A 13,869-nucleotide genomic window follows, 5' to 3' on the forward strand; every position below is an offset into this window, starting at 1 on the left:
CTGAACTGAATGAGTTAAACATTAAATAATAATAACTCTAAACTGAATGAGTTAAACATTAAATAATAATAACTCTAAACTGAATGAGTTAAACATTAAATAATAATAACTCTAAACTGAATGAGTTAAACATTAAATAATAATAACTCTGAACTGAATGAGTTAAACATTAAATGATAACTCTGAACTGAATGAGTTAAACATTAAATCATAATAACTCTAAACTGAATGAGTTAAACATTAAATCATAATAACTCTGAACTGAATGAGTTAAACATTAAATCATAATAACTCTGAACTGAATGAGTTAAACATTAAATCATAATAACTCTAAACTGAATGAGTTAAACATTAAATCATAATAACTCTGAACTGAATGAGTTAAACATTAAATCATAATAACTCTAAACTGAATGAGTTAAACATTAAATCATAATAACTCTGAACTGAATGAGTTAAACATTAAATCATAATAACTCTAAACTGAATGAGTTAAACATTAAATCATAATAACTCTGAACTGAATGAGTTAAACATTAAATCATAATAACTCTGAACTGAATGAGTTAAACATTAAATCATAATAACTCTGAACTGAATGAGTTAAACATTAAATCATAATAACTCTAAACTGAATGAGTTAAATATTAAATCATAATAACTGATTAAAGTGAATAAACTAATGCTTATCAGATTAAGAAAGACTTTATGTTTACCTTCTCATTTAAAACAGGGAATTTGCGGTTGATAAACATCAGGAATTTGACCTGTTGTTTGTATTTTCTTTAATTTTTCCAACTTAGAAGTAGAAAATGTTAAATAATGCAGCAATAACCACAGCAGAAGCAGCCATTAGAGAATCTAAGCTCAGCCTGAGCCTTTGAGCAGAGGACGGCAGCAGCGGGCCTCATGGAGGAGTCACACCACGCCACTGCAGGGGCTGCTGGGAGTTTTCTTTCAGTCGTACAACAGCTGCTGTGTTTAAACACTTTATTTCACAGTCTGATAACAAAGAAGACAAGAGCAGGATGAGCAAAGGTCAGTATCAAAGTGAGTTAAACGGAAGAGTTAAACTGTAGAGTTAAACTGAATAGTTAAACTGAAGGAGTTAAACTGTAGAGATAAACTGTAGGAGTTCAACTGAATAGTTAAACTGAAGAGTTAAACGGAAGAGTTCAACTGTAGGAGTTAAACGGAAGAGTTAAACAGAAGAGTTCAACTGTAGAGTTAAACTGTAGGAGTTCAACTGAATAGTTAAACTGAAGAGTTAAACTGAAGGAGTTAAACTGAAGGAGTTAAACTGTAGGAGTTAAACGGAAGAGTTAAACTGTAGGAGTTAAACTGAATAGTTAAACTGAAGAGTTAAACTGAAGGAGTTAAACTGTAGGAGTTAAACTGTAGAGATAAACTGTAGGAGTTCAACTGAATAGTTAAACTGAAGAGTTAAACTGAAGGAGTTAAACTGTAGGAGTTAAACGGAAGAGTTCAACTGTAGGAGTTAAACGGAAGAGTTAAACTGAAGAGTTAAACTGTAGGAGTTAAACTGTAGGAGGCTGCTTTCAGTCCGATCCGTTCCAGCCCGGAGGTTCTCCTCGGTGAGACCCAGTGGAGGGACCCAGTGGGGGGGACCCAGTGGGGGGGGCCCAGTGGGGGGGATCCAGTGGGGGGGACCCAGTGGGGGGGGCCCAGTGGGGGGGATCCAGTGGGGGGGATCCAGTGGGGGGGGCCCAGTGGGGGGGACCCAGTGGGGGATGCACAGCTCTACGCTCGGCGGGTGAAGTGCTGCGAGTCTCTGAACTCCAGGTAGAGGCTGAAGAGCAGGTGCAGGGCCTGGACCCGGCTGCCGTACACGGGGATGTCCAGCAGGGCGCAGACGATGTCGACGTACTGCGGCAGGCTGCAGCCGAGCCGGGCCGGCGGCAGCTGCAGGCGGCCCAGCTGCTCCTCCAGCTCGGCCGGCCACTCCTGCATCAGGCTGTCGATGTCGGGCATGGGCCGGCCGTACTGCACGCTGGCCGGAGGCTTGGAGCGGTGCAGGGCGCTGATGCTCTCCACCCAGCTGTCCACGGCCCGCGGGTTGGCCTGAGGGCCCGCCACGCTGGTCACCTTCTTCAGCTGCAGAGGACAGATTCCGGGTCAGAGACGGGTCGCAGGTGTTCTACTGTTACCTGTGAGAGACGCTGCCGTACCTCTGAGGCTCCGTGCTGCTTGGTCTCCTCTGACAGCCACAGTGACAGCACCGTGGGGTCCGACTGCTTCACACTGGGCTCATCCAGAACCAGCAGACCCAGATTGTCTGTTTTCCCATCTGCTCTCGGCACCTGAAACCCAAACACACACACAAGCCAATTTTAACACGTCATTGTCCCTTTAAAAGACTCAGAACCAGTTCAGAGGTGGCTGCCTTAATGGCTGAGGTGGTTCTGGCTCTGATTCTGGTTTGGAACCAGTGTTTCCGCAGCCTTGGAACCGACTCTGCAGGGATTCTGGTTCCTCTTTGTGTAGTTATATATTATAAGTACACATCTGGTGGTTCTGATTCAGTTGTTAAATGGAAAACAAGTTGAAGCCACTCTGAACTGGAGCTGTTCCCCAGCAGCACCAGCAGCAGCTGTGAGTTTGGACCTGTTCTCCGTTCGTACCTTGAGGAAGGCGTCGATGTCTCCCACCGCTGGGATGAAGTCGGGGATGAACGGCTTCAGGTGGTGCTCCAGCTCCATGGCCTGAGGGACGTAGCTGAGGAGGCAGAGGACACACCGGGTCAGATGTGGGTCAGATGTGGGTCAGATGTGGGTCAGATGTGGGTCAGATGCGGGTCAGATGTGGGTCAGATGCGGGTCAGATGTGGGTCAGATGTGGGTCAGATGTCGGGTCAGATGTGGGTCAGATGTGGGTCAGATGTGGGTCAGATGTGGGTCAGATGTGGGTCAGATGTGGGTCAGATGTCGGGTCAGATGTGGGTCAGATGTGGGTCAGATGTCGGGTCAGATGTGGGTCAGATGTGGGTCAGATGTCGGGTCAGATGTGGGTCAGATGTGGGTCAGATGTGGGTCAGATGTGGGTCAGATGTGGGTCAGATGTGGGTCAGATGTGGGTCAGATGTCGGGTCAGATGTGGGTCAGATGTGGGTCAGATGTCGGGTCAGATGTGGGTCAGATGTGGGTCAGATGTCGGGTCAGATGTGGGTCAGATGTGGGTCAGATGTGGGTCAGATGTCGGGTCAGATGTGGGTCAGATGTCGGGTCAGATGTGGGTCAGATGTCGGGTCAGATGTGGGTCAGATGTGGGTCAGATGTGGGTCAGATGTCGGGTCAGATGTGGGTCAGATGTGGGTCAGATGTGGGTCAGATGTAATACCCACCGGGTCAGATGTGGGTCAGATGTCAGGTCAGATGTGGGTCAGATGTGGGTCAGATGTGGGTCAGATGTGGGTCAGATGTGGGTCAGATGTGGGGTCAGATGTGGGTCAGATGTGGGTCAGATGTCGGGTCAGATGTGGGTCAGATGTGGGTCAGATGTGGGTCAGATGTGGGTCAGATGTGGGTCAGATGTCAGGTCAGATGTGGGTCAGATGTGGGTCAGATGTGGGTCAGATGTGGGTCAGATGTGGGTCAGATGTGGGGTCAGATGTGGGTCAGATGTGGGTCAGATGTCGGGTCAGATGTGGGTCAGATGTGGGTCAGATGTGGGTCAGATGTGGGTCAGATGTGGGTCAGATGTGGGGTCAGATGTGGGTCAGATGTGGGTCAGATGTCGGGTCAGATGTGGGTCAGATGTGGGTCAGATGTGGGTCAGATGTGGGTCAGATGTCGGGTCAGATGTGGGTCAGATGTAATACCCACCGGGTGATGTACTGGAACAGCTCCCTGACCTCGGTGCTGACCGGCAGGTTGGCGTAGTCTGCCGGGTCGTACGCTCCCTCCGGAGCCTCGGTGGGCTCGTCATCGTCTGTTTCCTCCTCCTCAGAGTCTTCCTCCTCCTCTTCCTCCTCCTCCTCCTCCTCGGGGCTGCCCCCCCGCTGTGCCCCCACCGGCTCTTTGGGCCTCTGAGGCTTCGGGTCCTCGTCCAGCTCGTCGCTGCTGCTGTTGGCCGACATGAGGCTGCGAACTCTCCTGTTCCTGCTCGACTCCGACTGAGGGACAAAATGTTTCATTTACAAACAGCACCACCACAGAAATGTGAGTTCATACAATGATGAAAAAGAACCCAGGAAGCTGAAATAGAGCTGAAATAGAGCTGAAATAAAGGTGAAATAGAGCTGAAATAGAGCTGAAATAAAGGTGAAATAGAGCTGAAATAAAGCTGAAATAGAGCTGAAATAGAGCTGAAATAAAGGTGAAATAGAGCTGAAATAAAGGTGAAATAGAGCTGAAATAAAGGTGAAATAGAGCTGAAATAAAGGTGAAATAGAGCTGAAATAAAGGTGAAATAAAGGTGAAATAAAGGTGAAATAAAGCTGAAATAAAGCTGAAATAGAGCTGAAATAGAGCTGAAATAGAGCTGAAATAAAGGTGAAATAGAGCTGAAATAGAGCTGAAATAAAGGTGAAATAAAGGTGAAATAGAGCTGAAATAAAGGTGAAATAGAGCTGAAATAAAGGTGAAATAAAGCTGAAATAGAGCTGAAATAAAGCTGAAATAGAGCTGAAATAAAGGTGAAATAGAGCTGAAATTAAGCTCAAATTAAGGTCATATGTGCTTCTGTTCTGTTGTCAGAGAACAGCTGATGTACATTCAGTCAGTTTGATGCCAGTGTGAAGCAGCAGCTGGTAATCACTACTAGTTTTAGAGGAAATCTTCATTTGCACCACCAGCATAATGTTCTAGTCACAGGCCAGCCAGTGCAGGGGGCTGCTGCTGATGTTACCCACCGGCGCAGAGCCCCGCAGAGCCCCGGAGCAGCCGGGCGCAGAGCCCCGGAGCAGCCGGGCGCAGAGCCCCGGAGCAGCCGGGCGCAGAGCCCCGGAGCAGCCGGGCGCAGAGCCCCGGAGCCGGGCGTAGAGCCCCACAGCCGGGCGCAGAGCCCCGGAGCAGCCGGGCGCAGGTGACCGCAGGAAGTTACCTGATGAAGGCCGCGGGGAGTCGGGCTGTAGACGCTGGCCACCTCCTCACCGTCCACCACGTCCAGACTTTCGTCGTACGGTTGGTTCTTCAGCAGTCGGGGCCCTTTTACCCGGTCAGCCCGCTCCATAGGACACCGGCAGATTACCCGGTGGACACACACCTTAACCTGCCGGGGACAGCAGCGTTAGCCCCCACTGAACGGTCTATCTGACCGTTTAAACGCTCATCGAAAGCAGTTGTTTTCAGACAGGAGCTGAAGATCTCATGGGGATATAATAGTTAGTGGGATCGTTTGACCGCTTTTCTACCCGTTTAAATCAATCTGAGCCTGGACTAACGGTCCTAAAGCAACCTGAGCTAGCATTAGCCACCTAGCAACTGTTAACAGAAAGTCGAAAACGATAGTTTAAACCATCAGTAACAGTAACTTCACGGTACTTGGATACAAAAAGCGTTAAGCTACAGGTCCGAGTCTTTTTTAATGCCTAACGCCAGTTTTGCCAGATATAAACGGGTTTATCTTCGTTAAAATGGTGTTTGTGTTCTAAGAGCAGCGGCCTAAACGACCGAGGAATGTATCGTAGCAACAGCGCACGCACAGCATCATGGGTAATGTAGTCACACCAGAGAGCCCGGAAACCGCTTTTTAATGAGCGCTCACGATAGTTTAAATTTAGAAGAGCAGATTGTTGTCGTTGTAATAGATTAGTTGAGTTATATTGGACAGATTCAGATACACGAAATGCTTTGTTTTGCAGGTCTCCATCAGAAATATAATACAGGCAGTCTAATATTAACATAATCAAATAAAATAATAGATGGAAACTAGAAAAAGCTGTTCTTGTGAAACAGCAGTGAGATTGCTGATGGGCAGAATGGGGATAGCTGACCATACTGAAAAAAAGCTGAAAATGTAGCAGAAAATGATTGACTCGAGTTTCAAAAGGTCAGAAAGGTATTTTTAAAGGAGCTGGAGGCAGAAACTAGAGAAAAGAGACAATGGGCTGGAATGAAAGAGATTGAAGTAGTGAAGACACCTGAAGATGCCAAAGTAGGTAAGAATTGGTTAAAGGTTTGAAAAAAATGCATTAGTCTCAGCAGTAAAAGGTGAAGGTTTAACAACAAGAGAAGAAGAAGAAGAAAAGTGCAAAACCAACAGTGAAAATTTAGCAGAAAGATGAGAAACAATGCAGAAATGTGTGAAAATATAGCAGTTGAATTTTACTAGAAAAGCATTTGCTGGATTCTAAATTAGCACAATATTCTATAAAGAAGGTGAAATTGCAAGTGAGTAACAGTTAAAATGGCTGCAGAGTGATGTCATCGCAGTGATGTCATCGCAGTGATGTCATCGCAGTGATGGGCATGCCTGTGAGCAGCTCCCTCCCAGTAGAACCAGCAGAAATGGCTGAAATGAAGTGTAAAAACAGAACTCTGTGCCCCTAACTGACAGCTTACCTTCACATCACTAAGTCTGCTCGGGTCATCTAAAGGTCACCTGTCAACATTTGACGGAAGGGTGTCCCCCATCATGTATGTTGTGTCTGCAGAACTAAATGTGGGATCACTACCGTGAGAGACAAGGTGCCTCAAAGACGGGAAAAGTTACTGAACAATTCCGTAAAAGACTAATTCGCCACAGGTTTAATACATCTTATCTCATTTTATTCAGCTGGTAAGTATGAGCAAACAGTGTCAGTTACTATGAAGAGTTAATTAAACGAAGATCTTAATATTCTGAAGCCGTTTACACGCCTTTCAGTTCAGGCTCTTCTTCAATCAACCAAACTACTTAAAATGGAATAATAGCAGTGATTTCACATCGAGCTCGACCAGGAACCGATTCGTCCAAACTCCACACAGGACGCATGATTGAGTTATCCTTAAATACCTGAAATCTTTGTCTAAATCATCACGTTTCTAATGTATGTATAAAAACGAATCTATATTGTATCATAAATATGTGACTTAAGTTTAAATTAAAGCAAACGGCTGGAAAATGGGTTGAAAACTCAGTGAGTTGTGGTGATTTTAATCGTTGGTAGACCTCTGGCTCGGTTGACTGATGCAGAAACACGGCTTCCCCCGTCCCAAGATGGCGGCCGCGTTGACGGTCCAACGGACAGCAGCGTCGGAGGCGCCATCTAGTGTCCATTTCCATGATAGTTCGGCGGTAGAAATCAACATGGCGGCAGTGCTGAGGAAAGACGAAAGCTGAGACACAGATGATACTTTATGTGTTTATTTATTATTCACTTATGAACTGAGACAACAACGCTGGCTGTTTCCCACACAGTATGATGCATTCAGGTGACCAGATGTATTAAATCTGTTCAATTATGAACTGAGACAACAACGCTGGCTGTTTCCCACACAGTATGATGCATTCAGGTGACCAGATGTATTAAATCTGTTCACTTATGAACTAAGACAACAACGCTGGCTGTTTCCCACACAGTATGATGCATTCAGGTGACCAGATGTATTAAATCTGTTCAATTATGAACTGAGACAACAACGCTGGCTGTTTCCCACACAGTATGATGCATTCAGGTGACCAGATGTATTCAATCTGTTCACTTATGAACTAAGACAACAACGCTGGCTGTTTCCCACACAGTATGATGCATTCAGGTGACCAGATGTATTCAATCTGTTCACTTATGAACTAAGACAACAACGCTGGCTGTTTCCCACACAGTATGATGCATTCAGGTGACCAGATGTATTCAATCTGTTCACTTGTGAACTAAGACAACAACGCTGGCTGTTTCCCACACAGTATGAGGCATTCAGGTGACCAGATGTATTAAATCTGTTCACTTGTGAACTAAGACAACAACGCTGGCTGTTTCCCACACAGTATGATGCATTCAGGTGACCAGATGTATTAAATCTGTTCACTTATGAACTAAGACAACAACGCTGGCTGTTTCCCACACAGTATGATGCATTCAGGTGACCAGATGTATTAAATCTGTTCACTTATGAACTAAGACAACAACGCTGGCTGTTTCCCACACAGTATGATGCATTCAGGTGACCAGATGTATTAAATCTGTTCACTTATGAACTAAGACAACAACGCTGGCTGTTTCCCACACAGTATGATGCATTCAGGTGACCAGATGTATTAAATCTGTTCACTTATGAACTAAGACAACAACGCTGGCTGTTTCCCACACAGTATGATGCATTCAGGTGACCAGATGTATTAAATCTGTTCACTTATGAACTAAGACAACAACGCTGGCTGTTTCCCACACAGTATGATGCATTCAGGTGACCAGATGTATTAAATCTGTTCACTTATGAACTAAGACAACAACGCTGGCTGTTTCCCACACAGTATGATGCATTCAGGTGACCAGATGTATTCAATCTGTTCACTTATGAACTAAGACAACAACGCTGGCTGTTTCCCACACAGTATGATGCATTCAGGTGACCAGATGTATTCAATCTGTTCACTTGTGAACTAAGACAACAACGCTGGCTGTTTCCCACACAGTATGATGCATTCAGGTGACCAGATGTATTAAATCTGTTCACTTATGAACTAAGACAACAACGCTGGCTGTTTCCCACACAGTATGATGCATTCAGGTGACCAGATGTATTCAATCTGTTCACTTGTGAACTAAGACAACAACGCTGGCTGTTTCCCACACAGTATGATGCATTCAGGTGACCAGATGTATTAAATCTGTTCACTTATGAACTAAGACAACAACGCTGGCTGTTTCCCACACAGTATGATGCATTCAGGTGACCAGATGTATTAAATCTGTTCACTTATGAACTAAGACAACAACGCTGGCTGTTTCCCACACAGTATGATGCATTCAGGTGACCAGATGTATTAAATCTGTTCACTTATGAACTAAGACAACAACGCTGGCTGTTTCCCACACAGTATGATGCATTCAGGTGACCAGATGTATTAAATCTGTTCACTTATGAACTAAGACAACAACGCTGGCTGTTTCCCACACAGTATGATGCATTCAGGTGACCAGATGTATTAAATCTGTTCACTTATGAACTAAGACAACAACGCTGGCTGTTTCCTACACAGTATGATGCATTCAGGTGACCAGATGTATTAAATCTGTTCACTTATGAACTAAGACAACAACGCTGGCTGTTTCCCACACAGTATGATGCATTCAGGTGACCAGATGTATTAAATCTGTTCACTTATGAACTAAGACAACAACGCTGGCTGTTTCCCACACAGTATGATGCATTCAGGTGACCAGATGTATTAAATCTGTTCACTTGTGAACTAAGACAACAACGCTGGCTGTTTCCCACACAGTATGATGCATTCAGGTGACCAGATGTATTAAATCTGTTCACTTATGAACTGAGACAACAACGCTGGCTGTTTCCCACACAGTATGATGCATTCAGGTGACCAGATGTATTAAATCTGTTCACTTATGAACTAAGACAACAACGCTGGCTGTTTCCCACACAGTATGATGCATTCAGGTGACCAGATGTAGTAAATCTGTTCACTTATGAACTGAGACAACAACGCTGGCTGTTTCCCACACAGTATGATGCATTCAGGTGACCAGATGTATTAAATCTGTTCACTTATGAACTAAGACAACAACGCTGGCTGTTTCCCACACAGTATGATGCATTCAGGTGACCAGATGTAGTAAATCTGTTCACTTATGAACTGAGACAACAACGCTGGCTGTTTCCCACACAGTATGATGCATTCAGGTGACCAGATGTATTAAATCTGTTCACTTATGAACTAAGACAACAACGCTGGCTGTTTCCCACACAGTATGATGCATTCAGGTGACCAGATGTATTAAATCTGTTCACTTATGAACTAAGACAACAACGCTGGCTGTTTCCCACACAGTATGATGCATTCAGGTGACCAGATGTATTAAATCTGTTCACTTATGAACTAAGACAACAACGCTGGCTGTTTCCCACACAGTATGATGCATTCAGGTGACCAGATGTATTAAATCTGTTCACTTATGAACTAAGACAACAACGCTGGCTGTTTCCCACACAGTATGATGCATTCAGGTGACCAGATGTATTAAATCTGTTCACTTATGAACTAAGACAACAACGCTGGCTGTTTCCCACACAGTATGATGCATTCAGGTGACCAGATGTATTCAATCTGTTCACTTATGAACTAAGACAACAACGCTGGCTGTTTCTCACACAGTATGATGCATTCAGGTGACCAGATGTATTAAATCTGTTCACTTATGAACTAAGACAACAACGCTGGCTGTTTCCCACACAGTATGATGCATTCAGGTGACCAGATGTAGTAAATCTGTTCACTTATGAACTGAGACAACAACGCTGGCTGTTTCCCACACAGTATGATGCATTCAGGTGACCAGATGTATTAAATCTGTTCACTTATGAACTAAGACAACAACGCTGGCTGTTTCCCACACAGTATGATGCATTCAGGTGACCAGATGTATTAAATCTGTTCACTTATGAACTAAGACAACAACGCTGGCTGTTTCCCACACAGTATGATGCATTCAGGTGACCAGATGTATTAAATCTGTTCACTTGTGAACTAAGACAACAACGCTGGCTGTTTCCCACACAGTATGATGCATTCAGGTGACCAGATGTATTAAATCTGTTCACTTATGAACTGAGACAACAACGCTGGCTGTTTCCCACACAGTATGATGCATTCAGGTGACCAGATGTATTAAATCTGTTCACTTATGAACTAAGACAACAACGCTGGCTGTTTCCCACACAGTATGATGCATTCAGGTGACCAGATGTATTAAATCTGTTCACTTATGAACTAAGACAACAACGCTGGCTGTTTCCCACACAGTATGATGCATTCAGGTGACCAGATGTATTAAATCTGTTCACTTATGAACTAAGACAACAACGCTGGCTGTTTCCCACACAGTATGATGCATTCAGGTGACCAGATGTATTAAATCTGTTCACTTATGAACTAAGACAACAACGCTGGCTGTTTCCCACACAGTATGATGCATTCAGGTGACCAGATGTATTAAATCTGTTCACTTATGAACTAAGACAACAACGCTGGCTGTTTCCCACACAGTATGATGCATTCAGGTGACCAGATGTATTAAATCTGTTCACTTATGAACTAAGACAACAACGCTGGCTGTTTCCCACACAGTATGATGCATTCAGGTGACCAGATGTATTAAATCTGTTCACTTATGAACTAAGACAACAACGCTGGCTGTTTCCCACACAGTATGATGCATTCAGGTGACCAGATGTATTCAATCTGTTCACTTATGAACTAAGACAACAACGCTGGCTGTTTCTCACACAGTATGATGCATTCAGGTGACCAGATGTATTAAATCTGTTCACTTATGAACTAAGACAACAACGCTGGCTGTTTCCCACACAGTATGATGCATTCAGGTGACCAGATGTAGTAAATCTGTTCACTTATGAACTGAGACAACAACGCTGGCTGTTTCCCACACAGTATGATGCATTCAGGTGACCAGATGTATTAAATCTGTTCACTTATGAACTAAGACAACAACGCTGGCTGTTTCCCACACAGTATGATGCATTCAGGTGACCAGATGTATTAAATCTGTTCACTTATGAACTAAGACAACAACGCTGGCTGTTTCCCACACAGTATGATGCATTCAGGTGACCAGATGTATTAAATCTGTTCACTTGTGAACTAAGACAACAACGCTGGCTGTTTCCCACACAGTATGATGCATTCAGGTGACCAGATGTATTAAATCTGTTCACTTATGAACTGAGACAACAACGCTGGCTGTTTCCCACACAGTATGATGCATTCAGGTGACCAGATGTATTAAATCTGTTCACTTATGAACTAAGACAACAACGCTGGCTGTTTCCCACACAGTATGATGCATTCAGGTGACCAGATGTAGTAAATCTGTTCACTTATGAACTGAGACAACAACGCTGGCTGTTTCCCACACAGTATGATGCATTCAGGTGACCAGATGTATTAAATCTGTTCACTTATGAACTAAGACAACAACGCTGGCTGTTTCCCACACAGTATGATGCATTCAGGTGACCAGATGTAGTAAATCTGTTCACTTATGAACTGAGACAACAACGCTGGCTGTTTCCCACACAGTATGATGCATTCAGGTGACCAGATGTATTAAATCTGTTCACTTATGAACTAAGACAACAACGCTGGCTGTTTCCCACACAGTATGATGCATTCAGGTGACCAGATGTATTAAATCTGTTCACTTATGAACTAAGACAACAACGCTGGCTGTTTCCCACACAGTATGATGCATTCAGGTGACCAGATGTATTAAATCTGTTCACTTATGAACTAAGACAACAACGCTGGCTGTTTCCCACACAGTATGATGCATTCAGGTGACCAGATGTATTAAATCTGTTCACTTATGAACTAAGACAACAACGCTGGCTGTTTCCCACACAGTATGATGCATTCAGGTGACCAGATGTATTAAATCTGTTCACTTATGAACTAAGACAACAACGCTGGCTGTTTCCCACACAGTATGATGCATTCAGGTGACCAGATGTATTAAATCTGTTCACTTATGAACTAAGACAACAACGCTGGCTGTTTCCCACACAGTATGATGCATTCAGGTGACCAGATGTATTAAATCTGTTCACTTATGAACTAAGACAACAACGCTGGCTGTTTCCCACACAGTATGATGCATTCAGGTGACCAGATGTATTCAATCTGTTCACTTATGAACTAAGACAACAACGCTGGCTGTTTCTCACACAGTATGATGCATTCAGGTGACCAGATGTATTAAATCTGTTCACTTATGAACTAAGACAACAACGCTGGCTGTTTCCCACACAGTATGATGCATTCAGGTGACCAGATGTAGTAAATCTGTTCACTTATGAACTGAGACAACAACGCTGGCTGTTTCCCACACAGTATGATGCATTCAGGTGACCAGATGTATTAAATCTGTTCACTTGTGAACTAAGACAACAACGCTGGCTGTTTCCCACACAGTATGATGCATTCAGGTGACCAGATGTAGTAAATCTGTTCACTTATGAACTAAGACAACAACGCTGGCTGTTTCCCACACAGTATGATGCATTCAGGTGACCAGATGTATTAAATCTGTTCACTTATGAACTAAGACAACAACGCTGGCTGTTTCCCACACAGTATGATGCATTCAGGTGACCAGATGTATTAAATCTGTTCACTTATGAACTAAGACAACAACGCTGGCTGTTTCCCACACAGTATGATGCATTCAGGTGACCAGATGTATTCAATCTGTTCACTTATGAACTAAGACAACAACACTGGCTGTTTCCCACACAGTATGATGCATTCAGGTGACCAGATGTAGTAAATCTGTTCACTTATGAACTAAGACAACAACGCTGGCTGTTTCCCACACAGTATGATGCATTCAGGTGACCAGATGTAGTAAATCTGTTCACTTATGAACTGAGACAACAACGCTGGCTGTTTCCCACACAGTATGATGCATTCAGGTGACCAGATGTATTAAATCTGTTCACTTATGAACTAAGACAACAACGCTGGCTGTTTCCCACACAGTATGATGCATTCAGGTGACCAGATGTATTAAATCTGTTCACTTATGAACTAAGACAACAACGCTGGCTGTTTCCCACACAGTATGATGCATTCAGGTGACCAGATGTATTAAATCTGTTCACTTATGAACTAAGACAACAACGCTGGCTGTTTCCCACACAGTATGATGCATTCAGGTGACCAGATGTATTA

General features: G+C 44.0%; 1 protein-coding gene across 1 annotated transcript; it reads right to left on the bottom strand.

Annotated features, from left to right (window-relative positions):
- Positions 1-1,433: 1,433 nt before the first annotated feature.
- ift46 (intraflagellar transport 46 homolog (Chlamydomonas)) lies at positions 1,434-5,240 on the bottom strand. Its single transcript, XM_072376700.1, has 5 exons — positions 5,062-5,240; positions 3,843-4,132; positions 2,643-2,736; positions 2,190-2,321; positions 1,434-2,115 (listed from the first exon to the last, which is right to left on the bottom strand). The coding sequence occupies exons 1-5, from the start codon at positions 5,188-5,190 to the stop codon at positions 1,762-1,764; spliced, it is 999 nt and encodes a 332-aa protein (XP_072232801.1). The 5' UTR covers positions 5,191-5,240; the 3' UTR covers positions 1,434-1,761.
- Between the last annotated feature and the right edge of the window lie 8,629 nt (positions 5,241-13,869).

Source organism: Leuresthes tenuis, unplaced genomic scaffold (assembly GCF_036924035.1).
Source record: "Leuresthes tenuis unplaced genomic scaffold, fLeuTen1.0.hap1 SCAF_22, whole genome shotgun sequence".
Lineage (NCBI taxonomy): Eukaryota > Metazoa > Chordata > Actinopteri > Atheriniformes > Atherinopsidae > Leuresthes > Leuresthes tenuis.

Bases quoted from the DNA above. Each gene is read 5' to 3' on its own strand.
- ift46 (XM_072376700.1), bottom strand. From the start codon at position 5,190: ATGGAGCGGGCTGACCGGGTAAAAGGGCCCCGACTGCTGAAGAACCAA. The intron at 4,133-5,061 runs GTAACTTCCTGC...TTTGTCCCTCAG, and splicing joins CTCCCCGCGGCCTTCATCAG to TCGGAGTCGAGCAGGAACAG. The intron at 2,322-2,642 runs GTACGAACGGAG...TTTGGGTTTCAG, and splicing joins ACATCGACGCCTTCCTCAAG to GTGCCGAGAGCAGATGGGAA.